The sequence below is a fragment of the Neovison vison genome, chromosome 4 (assembly GCF_020171115.1).
Source record: "Neovison vison isolate M4711 chromosome 4, ASM_NN_V1, whole genome shotgun sequence".
NCBI classification, from domain to species: Eukaryota; Metazoa; Chordata; class Mammalia; order Carnivora; family Mustelidae; genus Neogale; species Neogale vison.
In genome coordinates, this window is record NC_058094.1 from 128,831,740 (window position 1) to 128,849,549 (window position 17,810).

The 17,810-nt window shown below is 43.1% G+C and overlaps 1 protein-coding gene and 1 pseudogene across 1 annotated transcript in view; one reads left to right on the top strand and one right to left on the bottom strand.

The window, feature by feature from the left end:
* Positions 1–9,411: 9,411 nt before the first annotated feature.
* Positions 9,412–11,140, bottom strand: LOC122905372 (annotated as a pseudogene).
* Positions 10,989–17,810, top strand: part of VOPP1 (VOPP1 WW domain binding protein) — a 112,771-nt gene continuing 105,949 nt past the window's right edge. Inside the window, exon 1 of the mRNA XM_044245678.1 lies at positions 10,989–11,192. Coding sequence (XP_044101613.1) covers positions 11,139–11,192 — 54 coding nt within the window. The 5' untranslated portion in view covers positions 10,989–11,138. The remainder of the gene's footprint in view (positions 11,193–17,810) is intronic.

Below are 17,810 nucleotides of genomic sequence, written 5' to 3' on the forward strand. Positions count from 1 at the left end.
GATACTGTCTTGAAATTGTATGATTTTAATCAGGAGAGTTTGCTTACACAGAAAAAGAAATAATCAGTGGCCCTCAACATAGTGACTTTTCGGTTATTTGGAGGAGACAGAAAGGAGGAAAATAGCTTTAAGGAACTGACAGGACAGAGTAGATATAAACCGGGAACTATCAAATCAAGGCAAGCAGCCAAAGATCACTTGGCTGAATGTGGACAGCTCACCCAGCAACCCTTTGTGCAGACCTGGGCTTTGAAAAGCGGTCAAGGGTATTTCTAGGGCACAATGGAATAAGCAAGGCTATGCTTAGGTTTAAGCTTAGGTTATGCTTAGCACAACTTTCAGTGGATTATGGAAGTGGATTTTATTTGCTAAATTGTTTCAAAGGTTCTGGCGACTAAAACTTTCCCAACTCTTTAAACTTTGACTCAGAATAATAATGTAGACATTTCACTAAGATTGCAAAATTTAGCAAAGACATATCTCCAGGGGGGATCTTAGCAGGACTTTAAAACTCATATTTATAACACATATTTGCTACTCCGAACCACCTTCCTTCCTTTAACTTATCTAACATACTCTCCCTTACTTAAATATTTATTTAATGCCTATCATTGTCTTTGACATTGTACCAGTTTTTAAGGACACGGAAATGAATCTGATATATGCATGGACTCAAAGTAATCACAGGTTAGTTTTGAGGCAGGCAAAGAGGGGAGTATAGTTAACAAAAAGATGTGTCAATTTTAGACCAAATCTAGGAAAGAGTGAGAGGCATCCACTAAACCTTTAGCTCTTTGTCTTTTGAAACATCTTAGAAGACCTCATCTGACTGAAACAGTCTAGAATTTGCTGCAGCTTGCTGGGAGCTAGAGGTTACTCTCATAACTCATCAGTAAAATTTAGGCTGTAAGCCCTACTATAGAAAGTGGATATGACCTTTTTGGTTTTTTTGTTTGTTTGTTTGTGTTTGGGGGGGGGAATAAAGCAATAGAAGTTTATTAAGTGGAGATACAGAAAAGCTCTCAAGAGTGAGAGGGGTTCTGAAGGGTTGCTCTTTTATTTTAATTTTTAAAAATTTATTCTTATTTTATCTTTATTTTTTAGGAATATGACCTGTTCTTGCCTGGTACTCAGAGGTCCCACCTTGTCTGGTCACTGTAAAACATGCGTCAGGCTTTTGGTGCCAAACAGAATCCAAGGACATTTACTCATGAAGCAAAACTGGAGTCCTACTGTAGCTTACTTTAAGTTTTTACTCAAGACTAGCTTTTGAGAATAGCTGTCAGTAGCAAACAAAGCAAGGGACAAGTATGGCTTTAATTCTCCCCTTTGGTTAATTGGATCAAAATAATTTAAGTCCGTCCTCAAATAATGAAACAAAGCATTAACAACTTGGGATCTCTGCCTGACAAATAAATAAATAAATAAATAATCTTTAAAAAGAATTTATTTATTTGACAGGCAGTTCACAACCAGGCAAAGAGCCAGGCAGAGAGAGAGAAGCAGGCTCCCTGCTGAGCAGAAAGCTGAAGGCAGAAGCTTAACCCACTGAGCCACCCAGGCACCCCTGGAAAGGTTGCTCTTTTTTTTTTTTTTTTTTTTTGTTCTCTGCAGTAATTTTTTTTAAATTTATTTCTTTTCAGCGTAACAGAATTCGTTGTTTATGCACCACACCCAGTGCTCCATGCAATACGTGACCTCCATAATACCCACCACCCACCACCAGGTTCCCCTAACCTCCCACCCCCGCCCCTTCAAAACCCTCAGATCGTTTTTCAGAGTCCATAATCTCTCATGGTTCATCTCCCCTTCCAATTTCCCTCAACTCTCTTCTCCTCTCCATCTCCCCATGTCCTCCATGTTATTTGTTATGCTCCACAAATAAGTGAAATCATATGATAATTGACTCTCTCTGCTTGACTTATTTCACTCAGCATAATCTCTTCCAGTCCCGTCCATGTTGCTACAAAAGTTGGGTATTCATCCTTTCTGATGGAGGCATAATACTCCATAGTGTATATGGACCACATCTTCCTTATCCATTCGTCTGTTGAAGGGCATCTTGGTTCTTTCCACAGTTTGGTGACCGTGGCCATTGGTGCTATGAACATTGGGGTACAGATGGCCCTTCTTTTCACTACATCTGTATCTTTGGGGTAAATTCCCAGTAGTGCAATTGCAGAGTCATAGGGAAGCTCTATTTTTAATTTCTTAAGGACTCTCCACACTGTTCTCCAACGTGACTGCACCCACTTGCATTCCCACCAACAGTGTAAGAGGGTTCCCCTTTCTCCACATCCTCTCCAACACACGTTGCTTCCTGTCTTGCAAATTTTGGCCATTCTAACTGGTGTAGGTGGTATCTCAATGTGGTTTTAATTTGAATCTCCCTGGGACACCTGGGTGGCGCAGTTGGTTGGACGACTGCCTCCGGCTCAGGGCGTGATCCTGGAGTCCCGGGATCGAGTCCCACATCAGGCTCCCAGCTCCATGGGGAGTCTGCTTCGCTCTCTGACCTTCTCCTCGCTCATGCTCTCTCTCACTGTCTCTCTCTAATAAATAAAATAGAAAAAAAAAATTAAAAAAAAATTTGAATCTCCCTGATGGCTAATGATGATGAACATTTTTTCATGTGTCTGTTAGCCATTTGTATGTCTTCATTGGAGAAGTGTCTGTTCATGTCTTCTGCTCATTTTTTGACATGATTATCTGTTTTGTGTGTGTTGAGTTTGAGAAGTTCTTTATAGATCCTGGATATCAACCTTTTGTCTGTACTGTCATTTGCAAATATCTTCTCCCATTCCGTGGGTTGCCTCTTTGTTTTGTTGACTGTTTCCTTTGCTGTGCAGAAGCTTTTGATCTTGATGAAGTCCCAAAAGTTCATTTTCGCTTTTGTTTCCTTTGCCTTTGAAGACATATCTTGAAAGAAGTTGCTGTGGCCGATGTCAAAGAGATTACTGCCTATGTTCTTCTCTAGGATTCTGATGGATTCCTGTCTCACGTTGAGGTCTTTTATCCATTTCGAGTTTATCTTTGTGTACGGTGTAAGAGAATGGTCGAGTTTCATTCTTCTACATATAGCTGTCCAATTTTCCCAGCACCATTTATTGAAGAGACTGTCTTTTTTCCACTCTATATTTTTTTCCTGCTTTATTGAAGATTATTTGACCATAGAGTTGAGGGTTCATATCTGGGCTCTCTACTCTGTTCCACTGTCTATGTGTCTGTTTTTATGCCAGTACCATGCTGTCTTGGTGATCCCAGCTTTGTAGTAAAGCTTGAATTCAGGTAACGTGATGCCCCCAGCTTTGTTTTTCTTTTCCAACATTTCCTTAGCAATTCGGGGTCTCTTCTGATTCCATACAAATTTTAGGATTGTTTGCTCCATCTCTTTGAAAAATACCGGTGGAATTTTGATCAGAATGGCATTAAAAGTATAGATTGCTCTAGGCAGTATAGACATTTTAACAATGTTTATTCTTCCAATCCAAGAGCATGGAATGGTCTTCCATCTTTTTGTGTTTTCTTCAATTTCTTTCATGAGTGTTCTGTAGTTCCTCGAGTATAGATCCTTTACCTCTTTGGTTAGGTTTATTCCCAGGTATCTTATGGTTCATAATGTCAGACATCCACAGAAACCTGGCAAGCCAGAAAGGCCTGGCAAGATATATTCAGGGCGTTAAGTGAGAAGAACATGCAGTCAAGAATACTTTATCCAGCAAGACTGACATTCAGGGGTGCCTGGGTGGCTCAGTGGGTTAAGCCGCTGCCTTCGGCTCAGGTCATGATCTCGGGGTCCTGGGATCGAGTCCCGTATCGGGCTCTCTGCTCAGCGGGGAGCCTGCTTCCCTCTCTCTCTGCCTGCCTCTCCATCTACTTGTGATTTCTCTCTGTCAAATAAATACATAAAATCTTAAAAAAAAAAAGACTGACATTCAAAATGGATGTAGAGATAAAGAGTTTCCAATACTGGCAAGGCTTAAAAGAGTATGTGACCACCAAGCCGATACTGCAGGAAATATTAAGGAGGGGTTCTATAAAAGAGGAAAAATCCTAAGAATATCATTGAACAGAAATATGGAGACAATCTACAGAAAGAAAGACTTCAAAGGTAACACGATGTCAATAAAAATGTATCTATCAATAATCACTCTCAATATGAATGGCCTAAATGTGCCCATAAAATGACACAGGGTTGCAGATTGGATAAAACGACAGGACCCATCCATATGTTGTCTACAAGAGACTAATTTTGAACCTAAGGATACACCCAGACTGAAAGTGAAGGGATGGAGAAGCATCTCTCATGCCAATGGGCCTCAAAAGAAGGCCAGGGTAGCAATTCTCATATCAGATAAATTAGATTTTAAACCAAAGACTGTAGTCAGAGATACAGAAGGACACTACATAATTCTTAAAGGGACTATCCACCAAGACGATATAACAATTGTAAATATCTACGCTCCCAATATGGGAGCAACCAATTACATAAGAAAGCTATTAATCAAGATAAAGAGTCATATTGATATGAATACATTAATAGTAGGAGATCTTAACACGCCTCTCTCAGTAATAGAGAGATCATCCAAGCAGAAAATCAATAAAGAAACAAGATTATTGAATGACACATTGGACCAGATGGACCTCATAGATATATACAGAACATTCTACCCTAAAACAACAGAATACTCATTCTTCTCAAGTGCACATAGAATCTTCTCCAGAACAGACCACATACTGGGTCACAAATCAGGGCTCAACCAATACCAAAAGACTGAGATTATTCCCTGTATATTCTCAGATCACAATGCTTTGAAACTGGAGCTCAATCACAAGGAAAAGTTTGGAAGGAACTCAAACAACTGGAAGCTAAAGACCACCTTGCTTAAGAATGCTTGGATCAACCAGGAGATCAAAGAAGAACTTAAACAATTCATGGAAACCAATGAGAATGAAGACACTTTGGTCCAAAACCTATGGGATACAGCAAAGGCGGTCCTAAGGGAGAAATACATAACCATCCAAGCCTCCCTCAAAAAAAATTGAAAAATCCAGAATACACCAGCTGTCTCTATACCTTGAAGAACTGGAGAATCAACAACAAATTAAACCAACTCCACACACAAGAAGGGAAATAATCAAGATTAGAGCAGAGATCAATGAGATAGAAACTAGAGATACAGTTGTAAGTATCAATGAAACTAGAAGCTGGTTTTTTGAAAGAATCAGTAAGATCGATAAACCATTGGCCATGCTAATCCAAAAGAAAAGAGAGAAAGCTCAAATTAATAAAATTATGAATGAAAAGGGAGCGATCACAACTAACACCAAGGAAATAGAAACAATCTTCAGAAGTTATTATCAACAGCTATATGCCAATAAGTTAAGCAACCTAGATGAAATGGATGCATTCCTGGAAAACTATAAACTCCCAAAATTGAACCAGGAAGAAATCAACAACCTGAATAGACTGATATCTAGTAACGAGATTGAAGCAGTGATCAAAAACCTCCCAAAAAACAAGAGCCCAGGACCTGATGGATTCCCTGGGGAAGTCTATGAAACTTTGAAAGAAGAAAACACCACCTATTCTCCTGAAGCTGTTTCAAAAAATTGAAGCAGAAGGAAAACTTCCAGACTCTTTTTATGAAGCCAGCATTACCCTGATTTCCAAACCAGGCAAAAACCATACCAAAAAAAAAAAAAAAAAAGAATTTCAGACCAATATCACTGATGAATATGGATGCTAAGATTCTCAACAAGATCCTAGCAAACAGGATCCAACAGCACATTAAAAAGATTATCCACCATGACCAGATGGGATTCATCCCTGGGTTACAAGGATGGTTCAACATTCACAAATCAATCAATGTGATAGAACAAATCAATAAGAGAAGAGAGAAGAACCACATGGTCCTCTCAATTGATGCAGAAAAAGCATTTGACAAAATCCAGCATCTGTTCCTGATTAAAATGCTTCAAAGTATGGCGATAGAGGGAACTTTCCTGAACTTCATAAAATCTATCCATGGAAATGTTGCTCTCAAAGGAACTTTTCCTTTAGTGTAAAAAGGATGTATAGGCTTTGGAGCCAGATCAAGTTCAGGGCTAGTAACTCCTTATACTAGCTGACAGGTTTGGGAAGGTTACTTTTTGTCTCTGAATGGTAGTACCTAATCTGTGAAAAAGCCATAATGTTATCCGCTTTCCATACCTGTGAAAACATTAAATTCTATATTATATTCAATGGGTAAGTATAGCATAATATATGCCCAATTACTGCAAATTTCTTCTCTTGTCCTTAGTATTTAACAAATGATGTTGCTTTAATTTAAAGGAGATGCAAATGAAAACTATAATGAGATATCACCTCACACCTGTCAGAAGGCTAAAAAAACAAAACAAAACAAAACAAAAAAACCCCACAGGAAATAGCAAGTGTTGGTGAGGATGTAAAACAATAAGTCTGGATGCAAATTGGTACAGCCACTGTGGAAAGAAAACAGTATGGAGATTCCTCAAAAAATTAAAATTAAAACCATGCTATTTTTTATTAGTCAATCAGAGAAAGGCAATTCTCATATGATATCCCTGGTATGAGGAAGTTGAGAGGCAGTGTGGGGGGCTTAGGGGGGTAGGAAGGGAGAAAATGAAACAAGATGAGATCAGGAGGGAGACAAACCATAAGAGACTCTTAATGTCACAAAACAAACTGAGGGTTGTGGGGGGGGGGAAGGGAGAGGGTGGTTGGATTATGGACATTGGGGAAGGTATGTGCTATGGTGAGTGCTGTGAGGTGTAAACCTGGCGATTCACAGACCTGTACCCCTGGGGCTAATAATACATTATATGTTTATAAAAAATTTTAAAAAATTATTGAAAAAATAATTGAATGAAGGAACTGGTTGGATATGAAGCTTCTTTGAAGGAGAATGCAGGCAACTGGTGTGTATACAGCCAACGAAGCAGTGGGGAGGCCGAGACTCTTGGGTTGAGACTGTTAAATTGGCTTGGGTTGCTAAATTGTAAATCCTTGGCTGAGGTTCTCACCCTAACAAAGGTCGTTTGTATTTTTATAGGATTTACATTGCCATTGGAGAAAAAAATTTTTTTGCATCTCTGCTGTATAACAAAGCTTGCAGCTTAGTTTTCTTTTTTTTCCCTTTTTTTATAAAGATTTTTATTTATTTACTTAACAGAGCGAGATCACAAGCTGGTGGAGAGGCAGGCAGAGAGAGAGGAAGGGAAGCAGGCTCCCCGCTGAGCAGAGAGCCCAATGCGGGGCTCGATCACGACCTCGATCATGACCCTAGCTGAAGGCAGAGGCTCAACCCACTGAGCCACCCAGGCGCCCCGCAGCTTAGTTTTCTATAAGTTAATTTCTGCCCTTAAAAAAGTAGTAAAACGCCCTAATGGTAAACAGTAAATCAAAGTTAGGAGAGTCCAAAGACCCTTGGTGGGCTTGTCTGATAGTGCCCTTACCATGACAATGAAGCCCACAGTCACCTTGCCTGTTTTTCTTGCAAGTTCTGGTTCTAACAGGTACAGTTCAGCGGTGCTTATTTTACTTTATTTCATTTATTTATTTATTTCAAGTGAAAATGTTTTAGTATTTAATGTCTTAGTATTAATAGCTATTGGTTCAAAAATGAAAATATTCCATCAAATGTACACACTTGAATTATTAAAACTTAGTTATAGGGGCACCTGGGTGGCTCAGTGGGTTAAGCCTCTGCTTTCGGCTCAGGTCATGATCCCAGGGTCCTGGGATTGAGCCCTATATCGGACTCTTTGCTCAGTGGGGAGCCTGCTTCCTCCTCTGTCTCTCTGCCTGCCTGTCTGCCTACTTGTGATCTCTGTCAAATAAATAAATTAAACATAAAAAATAGGAGAAGATAAACACATCAGCTTTAATGTAGATAGTATGCAATAAAAATGAAAAGATCTACTTTGGGAAAGTTAACACAAATAGAAAAATTGATTAAAATTGTGTTCACTAAAAGTCCTGCCATTAGCATTTTTATTTAGTACAATATATGCTAGAATATAAATACATAACAATATACCTTTTCTTATCCTGGGGGTCCTTTATACAACTAAAATCAATGGCCAATATTTTATATGAAAAAGAAAAATAAACTAAACCTGTAAAATTCTCAGAAAAGAAGCAAGGATATAGGAAAATAAGGTATTTTATATAAATTACAGAGGACAGTTACAGTGAAAATCCATTACCTTCCTCTGACTCAATTTTACAAAATAAAGTCAACATGTGTTATTCTGTGAACTGTTAAGTTTAAAGTAATATTTTTTTAAAATTATGGAAGTATGTAATATATTGCCCATAATAAAACACTGAAAAATACTGACGGGATAAATACTACTCATAATCCAACCATGCAGATGTATATTGGGGAGTAATCAATATATTTTAACATTTCCAGCTAACATCTCTTTTAGGCAGAAACATCATTACTGAATAGAAATGTTTTTAGGCAAAGGAATTAAAAGAATAGGGTCTACTGAATTTAAGCAATAGCTACCAAACATAAAACTGGGATCCTGAAATGCCATTTTGTGGCATTCAGAATAGAATCAGCATTTTAGAAATACCCACTTCAGTTTTGTTAGAAGAGAGTCTCCAGCTGTCTGGATCAAAAGAGGAGAAGGGTGCTTCCAAAGATGGAGAGTATATAATATAGTGAGATACAGTATTCAAAGCAAGTATGTGAGTATGTGTATATACCGTATTATCGCTATAGCTGTGTTTATATATGAATCTGTATATATGTGTGTATTCGTATACACACAACTGATATGCTCTTAATACATAGCTGTGTTTATTTTTCCCCAGTTTGAGGAGTTTGTGACATGTTATTATTCCTGTTCCCTCTCGGATATCTTGGGATAAAACCCAGTCTCAAAGGTTTCAAATTCCATGAAAACAACCGTGTGTACATTTGTGGTTTTATATACACATATATATGGCAAATACATACACACACACACACACAATTTTGTCTTTAGTGCTAATGCAAGTTGGATCTTGGAAAAAAATGTAGGTAAAGTATCGTGTGTTTCTGTCTGTGCTTGGAACATACTGTAAAATGCTATATATTTGGAATATATTTTGTGGTTTGTCTAATATTTATAAAGACAACTCTGGGAAGAAATCAAAAGGTGATTTCATTGAAATACTAGAGAAATGGGGGCCATGTTACCTCTGATTGGAGCCTTATCATTGAATAGTAAAAATCTGCATTTCTATGTCAACATCCAGATTGTTTTATATGTTAATATGGTGGCAGGAATCCCTAATAAAAATACTGGGGGTGGGGGGAAGGGACACTGTGGCCCTTTCAAAAGGTAGTGGTCAAAGACAAACTGTTATCTTGATCCCATTTATGGTTCTTAGTTCCTAACTGGAGTTGACCTTCTTTTCATGGTCTTCTTTAGGTGGTGGTAGTTCAGCAAGGTTTTCATCAGGAAATTCAGCCATAGTTTCTGGGGCTGTGGTCGCTCAGTCTGCACCCCACCAAGGCAGTCAGCCCCACAGGTCACTGTGTATTCACACATTCAGGTTGCATCAAGCCCGGATGATGCAAGCACCTGTCAATATTACGTTTCTGCCTGCATATGCTTTTGATTGGATAACATTATCTCCTATTTTCATGGCCTAGGAATAACAGCCAACTTCAACCACATTATTGGTGCCAGTGATCACATGTTTCGGTTCTGAATCTTCAGCCTCAGGAGGTGATATTATTAGCCTGAGCCTTGAGGACTAGCACCTGTTTTTCTAGGAGGTTACCTTCAGTAATCACTGTCAGCTCAGCTTCTGTAATAATCCGTGCTTTAGAGTGGATCACCGTCCTGTGGTTACAACACCCCCGGATTTCAGTTTCTGCAACACAACTGTCCAGGAGCAACCTTCACACTCTTTGGAGCTTCTCTGCCATGGTTTGGACCCTGAGTGGTGCATATTTTAAAGTCATCAGATGAGTACGAGTGATGAAGGCTAGAAAGTGTCTGGGACTCGCGTTAGGTGATATGTATTTCCATGACTCCTTCCTCCCAGTCATGATTTATGCCATTTATTACCCTTGACCCCTTGGTGTCTCCACTCAGCACCCTGTATGTGTCATAGTCATCTAAGTGACTATCCCTTTAAACTTCAGGCATAAGTTTTCAAGGAGCCCACCTCTACACACTGGCCCTCCGGCTCAGGGTCTGGTACATCTTACAAGTTCAATAATGCTTGTTGCATTACTGATGAGCTGGGATATGAGCCACTTTGTGAAAAAGAAAAACAAAAAATGGTGGGTGCCAGGTAGTGGAAGTGGCAAGGTGGTTCAGCAGAGTTGAAGGACATCCACACTCAGCAGGGGGAGGGCAGACAGTAACGTGGGACCGATTGCGGCGGAGCCAGGCAGGAGCAGGGGAGAAGGATGCAGACCGAGAAAGCACCGACATCTTAATGAGAAGTGAGGTGTAAGGAGCCTTCTATCCACAGTCGGGCTCCCTCTCCCTTGGGCTGTCCGTTCTGTCACAACTGGGCAGAGTGCACTCTCGGTAGGAAGAGGAGGGAGAGCGAAGAACAGAGAAGCCCTGGATGCCAGACGCAGCGACAGGTTCCTCTACAGCCACCTCCCTCCGAAACAAGCTTCACCACGCGAAGACTTGGCTTCTGTTAAAAACCTCCCTGGGTCTGTTCGAGCGTGACAGGACGGTCTCTATCGAGGCGAGGAGACACCTGACAGCTCCTCTCCCACCCGCCTGGCCCCGCAAGCCCTATCCCGGCTGCCGGCAGACGCCTCCAGGCGTCGCGCCCCCGGGCGCCCAGCAGCCGCGTTACCCGCCCGGGCTGGGACCGCGGTGCCCGCGGGCGCGTGCCCAAGCGGGCGTGCCGGGAGCGCGCGCGAGCCGCGGGGCGGAGCGTCGGGCGGAGAGCCGCCAGGGCGGCGCGGCGCGTCTCGGCTTCGCAACCGCCGGCTGCCGCGCGACCCCAGCTCCGGCTGGCCCGGGGTCCGAACCCCCGCCCCGCCCCCCGCCCTCTCGCCCGGCCCACGGGGGACGTGCTGCTGCCGACTCGCGCCCGCCACTTGATAGCAGGGCACACCCGGAGAGGACGCGGAGCCATGAGCCGCCTGCCCCGGAGGGTGGCGGCGCTGCTGCTCGGGCTGCTCGTGGAGGTAGGGGCCGAGGCCGGGCCGCGCTTACCCGGGCGCCTCTCAGACGCGCTAGCGGAGCGCGAACAATGCAGGGGGCCGAGCGGGGTGCAGTGCCGGGACGCCCCCGAAAGACCATCCGGGAGAACCCGAGAGGTCGAGCAGCGCAGAGCCACAGGCTCGCGGACCTGCATAAGTCCGGCTGCTGAATGTGTGGGGTTCCTGGTGACAAGGTCCCATCCGTCCCCCACCCCCGGGCTCCCCCCGGTCTCCCCTCCCGTTTCCCACCCAAGACCGCCTACGCTTCCCCACACCCCTTCTCCCGCGCTCCGGGCTGGCTTTTTTCTCTCGCTCGTCGCGGCGGTCTGGAGGACTCAGGAGTGACCTTTACGCGTTGTACCCCAAGTTCCCTCGAGGAGGGCGGGAAGGAGGGGGTTCCGCGCGGCGGGGGAGGGGGCGGTGGTCCCGGGAGCGGCGCAGGCGCAGAGTCCAGGCCGCGTGCGGTTCGAGGTTGGAGTGGGCTGGAGCGCGGAGGTGCGAACGCGCGGACTCGTAGTTGTGGGAAAATGTCACGGAATAGCAGGGAAGTCGCCGCGCTGAGCGGGAGAAGGCATTCCTGCGCGTCAAAATGAAGCGCACAGTCTCCAGTTTGGAGAGAAAAATTCCGCGGAGAGTTTGGGTGTTGGGCGTGATTTTCTGGAAGCCTAGAGAGGGAACTTGTTGAAGCCACTGGCAGTGGCAGCGCCCGGTGAAATCAACGCTCCCGCCGTCGCTCCAACCCACCCCGCCCTGCCCTGGGGCTGGGAAGTTGCGCCTCCCGATGGGGGGGGGCTCCCCCTTTTTTCTATAGCGGGTTTTTTTAAAAGGTGAGCTAGTAGGATCCTGGGGTGTGGAGTCTGAATTAGGGTTTGTCCAATTCCCTGCTCGTCTTCGTTACTTTGAAGGAAATTTGCATTAAATTAATGAAATCAGAGTGAATGGGTGATGAATACTTATACTCCTTTCTGTGTTTTCTATTTTAGAGGCCTGTAAAATTTTAATAGTTGGATATCTGTGCTTGAAATGACTTGGTTTTCTTAGTTGATTAAAAGATGATTATTAGGAAATATTGGATGGGAACGTCTTCTTAGCACTCGAAAGTAAGGTTGATGTTTCGAAAAGCTTCTTGCTACAGACTTTTTGTTTTTTCCTTAAGATTATTTATTTATTTGAGAGAGAGAGAGCAAGTGCCCTAGCAGGGGTAGGGACAAAGGGAGAGGGAGAAGCCATCTTCCCTTTGAGCAGGGAGCCCTATGGGGGAACTGAATCCCAGGACCCTGGGATCATGAACTGAGCTGAGTGAAGGCTGGTGGTTAACTGACAGAGCCACCCAGGCCCATGTTATTGTTCTTTGGTTTCTTATTTAGTATTTTTGTATGGTGCCTCCTCACGTGCATTCTTTGCATTTGTTGAGAATTTTAAAACCTTAGGTATCACATCTCTGTGACTCACCAGACAGAACAAGGGGGAAGTGAATCTGAAAGTGCTGTTTCCCTAAACACCAATGAATCTGTACTTAATGCATGCATTGCCCGCCTCCCAGCCACCTTTTCAAATCAGCTTTTGATAAAATTATCTAGCATTCCATTGTCCTGCCTTTCCCTGGGCTTTAGTGTGTGTGGTGCTGTGTCCTGTTATGTAGCTGAGACTGCTTCAGGGACCCAGTGCTTTCCAAAGAAGCTTCCTTTCCAAAGGAATTTCTCATCTTAATAGAGTGTTCAAGTCATGTCTGAAAGGTTGAGATGATATGAAAGGCAGAACTGTGACAACAGTGAAAATGAAATGACTAAGCTGATGTTCTCAAAGTCAAATATCTAGATGATCGGTAATTTCTGCTTTCAGTACGACAGTGGTGTAGCCCACTTTCATGAGATGATTATCCTAAGCACCTGATTTGTCTCTGGGGGAGAAGTGTCTCTCTGAGGAAGTAAGATTTTTTTTTTAAATAGTTCATCACATGAAATTTTATGCATGAGATAGATACTGAGATGTTTTCATCTTAAATTGGTTGCTCTGAATTTCATCTAAAAATTGGTTGCTCTGAATTTCATCTAAAATTGGCTGTTGTCAGAGCACCTTTGATGCTCGAAGTCCTGAATCACATACGTAAGTGTGCAATCACATTTGCCAGATATGTGAGGAGGCAAAGAGTTTTCTGCACGTTAAGCACATAAAAATACCTACCGATGGAGATATTTGGGGACTTCTGACAGCCAACGGCAACCCAGGAGCGTTGCCTCTGTTTCTTTGTTCTGCTTGAATGGGTTTAACTGTAATTGATTATATGCTGTGGGGGTGGGGGGTGGGGGGATGGAGGGTTTGGGGGGTAGGGTTGGGGGAGGGCATCCTCCTAACAGTAGTCATTCCATTCCAGCCCTGCAGCGCTCTGTTCCTAGCCAGCACCACTTGGGACCAGGCAGCAAGAAGTCCTTGAGTAGGGAGGGCAACCGGAAACTGTTTTGAAAAGGGCTCCCCCTCCCCCCATCCCTTTATAGAAATTCACCTACCTGTTAGACATAAAGGCTACATATTTATTTTTTACTTATCACACATTTATAGAGTACTTATCTTGTTTCAGGTGCTGGTCTAAGTAAGCACTTTACAAGTATTAACTGATTACAAATATTAACTTAGCAATGACTTCTTTTGCCATTTTATTTCAAAGGGAAGATGTTATAAAGAACTTGTCCACAGTCTCAGCTGCTGTGAAATGTGAGGGACTTGAGATAGAAACCCAGGCAGCTGGCCTCCGCCTCCCTGTGCTGCGCTACTGGTTCTCCCACTGCTGGACACCACAGAGACGTGGAAAGAATTTGCACATAGGGTGTCCTGAAGCCAGGGGTGGTCTTGGAGAGATCTGTGTTCCATGAAGCAGGTGAACCAGCAAAATACGCTCTAGAGCTCAGTCACACTTCCTTAGGGGACCCATGTAATCTAGTGTCCAAACTGTGACGCTTGGGAGAATGAAATCAGGAGCTCTTAGTAACTGGGCCCACGAGCAGACATCAGTCCACAGGACTGTCTCAGGAAATTTGGTGTTGTGCTCACCCTAAAGCCTAGAGAGGGCTTTCAAGTAGGAACAACAGGCTGTTGAGAGCACCGCCTCTTCCCCAGGGAGGCTTCTTAGGAGCTCATTAGTGAAGTGACCTTTCCTTTCTGGTATCTCAGAGTTTCCTATGAATTGCAGGAAAAGCAGATGAGGCCGCTCATTTCATCTCCCTAACCCCTTCCTCCCCCCACTGTCACTCTGCCAGCTGCTTAGGTCCCAGGCACGCAGGTCACGAATGTGGTCACAGAATCAGGGAACCCCAAGGCCTTTTTTGGGTAATAAAATTCCAAAGTTCTCTGCTTCTCTTCTGCTCACTGGCTCCTGTGAGGCCCCGAGGACAGTGCCTCCAGAAAGACTGAAAGTGCTAGACTGTCTCCTGGTAGCCCTGGGAAAGTCATTCCCAGCGGCCTTCATGGAGCTGCAGTGGCACCTTAGAAACCAGAGAAAAAAAAATTTTAAGTCTGATTGTGCTTTAGTTGAACCTGGGGAGTAATTAGGCTCTAGGGGTATGGGCCTCTCAGGGGCTTTTTATCAGAGTGCCTCATTTTCTAGATATTACTATTGTAGTCACTTTCTGGAGGTCAGGTTGTTGACACTTTTATAATATACTTAGTCGTGTTTGTTCCAAGGACTCCGAAATGAGCCTAGAAACATGCAGTGTACTATTTAATACAACGCTGCCCAGTGCAAGTGCTGGGTGTTCTGTTGGATCTGTTCACTGGGGGAATGAACTCTGCTGGGTTACCTACTGGAGGGACTGGCATCAGTATCTTTATGTTTCTCCCCTGGCACCCCAAACTGGAAGCCTTTAAGGGAGACTGCTCTGTGTGTTTCAAAGTCGTTGCCACGGAAGAACAACCCCTTCTTAGGCTAAAAAAAAGGAGAGGTCTTCTCCTAGAAAGAGGGTTGAAAAGTGAACATTGTCTTTTGAAACTAAGGAAAATAAGGGGATTCCTGAGTGTTTTTCTAACGTCCTATGTATTTTGATGCCTGGGAGGCTTGAGATTAGAACCAAGTCGTGTTTAAGGTTTTTTTGTTTGTTTGTTTGTTCCTTGCCATATGTCTCTTGTGCCCTGGAATGCCAGCAGTTGTGGAAGCCCTTGGGTCCCAATTCTCTGACATTAACCTTTTCAGCCCTCCCACTTTGTAGAGCTTGTGGAATCTGAGCAACGTGCAATTTGAATGAAAAAGAAGACTGTGGGGAGTTGGTTTCCTCTAGAGGCACAGGGGAGGCCGGGTGCTGAGGATGAGAGCTGGCACTGATAAATGAACCCAGTGGCTAGCACTTGCTCTGAAGTAGGGAAAGCCTGGCCCAGGTCTGTGAGGAGAGCGAGACTTAGGGCTCTAACTGGCCCTTGCTCTCTTTTGTGCACAGTTATAAAGGCCTGCTGGGGGGACGTGACTCCAGAAGTGCATGGATTAGGCTAGTGGTCACGTGATTATCTAGCCGTAGGATGACCGCTCATTTTCCTAGAACTCGTTGTTTGTCATCTCTTCTTGATGAGGCCTCTCCCATGTCACCCTTAGTGACACCCTGTATAAATCCCAGCCCAATTCCCCTCCAGCCTCCCTGCTCAGACCAATTCCTTCCCTTCTCTGTATCTATTACCTCTAAAATATGATGGGATTTACATTATAAGGGCAAAAGTTTGTTCCATTTTGTTAACCGAAATATCCCCAGCTCCTAGAACAGGACCTGCCACAGAACAGGACTCCGTAAATATTTGAATGAGTAAACAGATTAGTGGGTAATGATAAAAGGTGAAGGAGCTGAGTGGATCTACAGTAGGAGAGGGGAAGGTCATTGTTTAGCTGCCAGCACCTGTACTAGGACTTAGCTCTAATCTGTTTGAACACCTGCAGTGACGGAAACTTAAAATCTCTCAAAACAATGCATCAGTTTTTTGGACAGTCTCAGTAGTTTAAGTTTTCTGTTATATTGAGGAGAAATGACTATGTTGTTTTTACCTGGTTCTAGTTCTACATTCTTGGGCTTTGTAGAAGAAATAGAATCACAGTGTCAACCCCTCAGTGTTTGAACACAGCTATTATAGTCCCCACTGTGTTCTTCTCAAGGTTCATTCCCTTCTGTCATTTCTCCAAGGACGTGGTTTTGAATCCTCTCACCATCCTCACAGCTGCCCTTTGAAAACTCTGTCACTCGTCAGACTCAAGTAATTCTCACAGATTGGTCCTAGAAAAAGTCAAAACTAATCTTAAAACAAGGGCCAAAATTTTGTTGTTAATAGTGGGAGAAAAAGCAAAGCTCAAGTTAATAAAAATGAGTTAATTTTATCTAAGTATTTTTGTAATTATGAATCCATTTTGGGGGTGGGAGAGAGATTAATTTTTCTGACAAAAATCTATGATGAATAATAGGATAGTCTTCACTTGACATTGGAAATTAGAGGCATGATCATAAAGTTTTTTTGTCTTTTTTTCCCTCAGAATTCTATATTCTAGTAATCAACCCTTCCCCCCAATTCCCACCTCTAGCTTCTCCTGATCTTTTTTATTCATATCCTTCTCCTTTGGTCATTGTTAGTGATTTAGCTGCCAGATTCTTTTGTCCCTTCCATAGGCTTCATGAGCTACTGCATCTCCGTGAGATCTACAAGGTCATTGCTGTCTGTTCCTGTGGTATCTGTTGTACTCTCCTGTGATCCTGTCATCAAAGATGTCGCATACTTAAGTGGGCTGGGTTGTTGGTGCACTGCTTTAGGAGAGGGTTCAGTAGTGAGTATATTTTGTCATGAAGCCTTTGGCTTGCCTCTTATCTCTTCCCCACTGTGACTTATTTGAACAATAAGGACACACTGTTCTATAGGTGTGACTGACTGACTCTATCACAGCCCTAGTGTGGACCTTGTCATATGCAGATAAGATAAGCCAAGAGATTCACATTGAATTTTCAGTGACACTTCAATCTTTTTAATATGGGCTCCTGGTAACCCACAAATCCTCACAAAAGTTGTGGAGATGTTTATTATAATTTATTATAATTTTAAAAACTGAAATTGAGGACTAGATATTTATTCTAATTATATTTCACATTACATTTCATGTCATCTTGTTAAAATTGTCAGCATCTGCTTGGATGTCTCAGTCCATTTGGAAGGCTATAACAAAATACCACCTACTGGTATAAACAACAGAAATTTATTTCTTATGGCTCCAGAGGCTGCGAAGTCCAAGATCAAGGCTTCAGCATGGCTGAATCTTAGTGAGGGCCCTCTTCCTGACTCGTAGTGAAGCACCTTCTAGCTGTGTCCTCACTTGGTGGAAAAGGCAAGGGGTCTCTGTGGGATCCCTTTTAGAGGAGCACTAATCCCATTCACGAGGGCCTTTAAACACCTACCAGGGGCCCCAAACCATCACATCAGGCATTAGGGTTTCAACATACGGATTTTGAGGGGACGTGAACATTCAGACCATAACAGATGATGACACGACCATGTGTTGTAGAATCTCAACTCTTTGTATATGGGCTGGTAGTCTTTGAGTAAATTACTTAAGCTCTCATCGACTCAGTTGATTCACCTATAGAAAGAGAA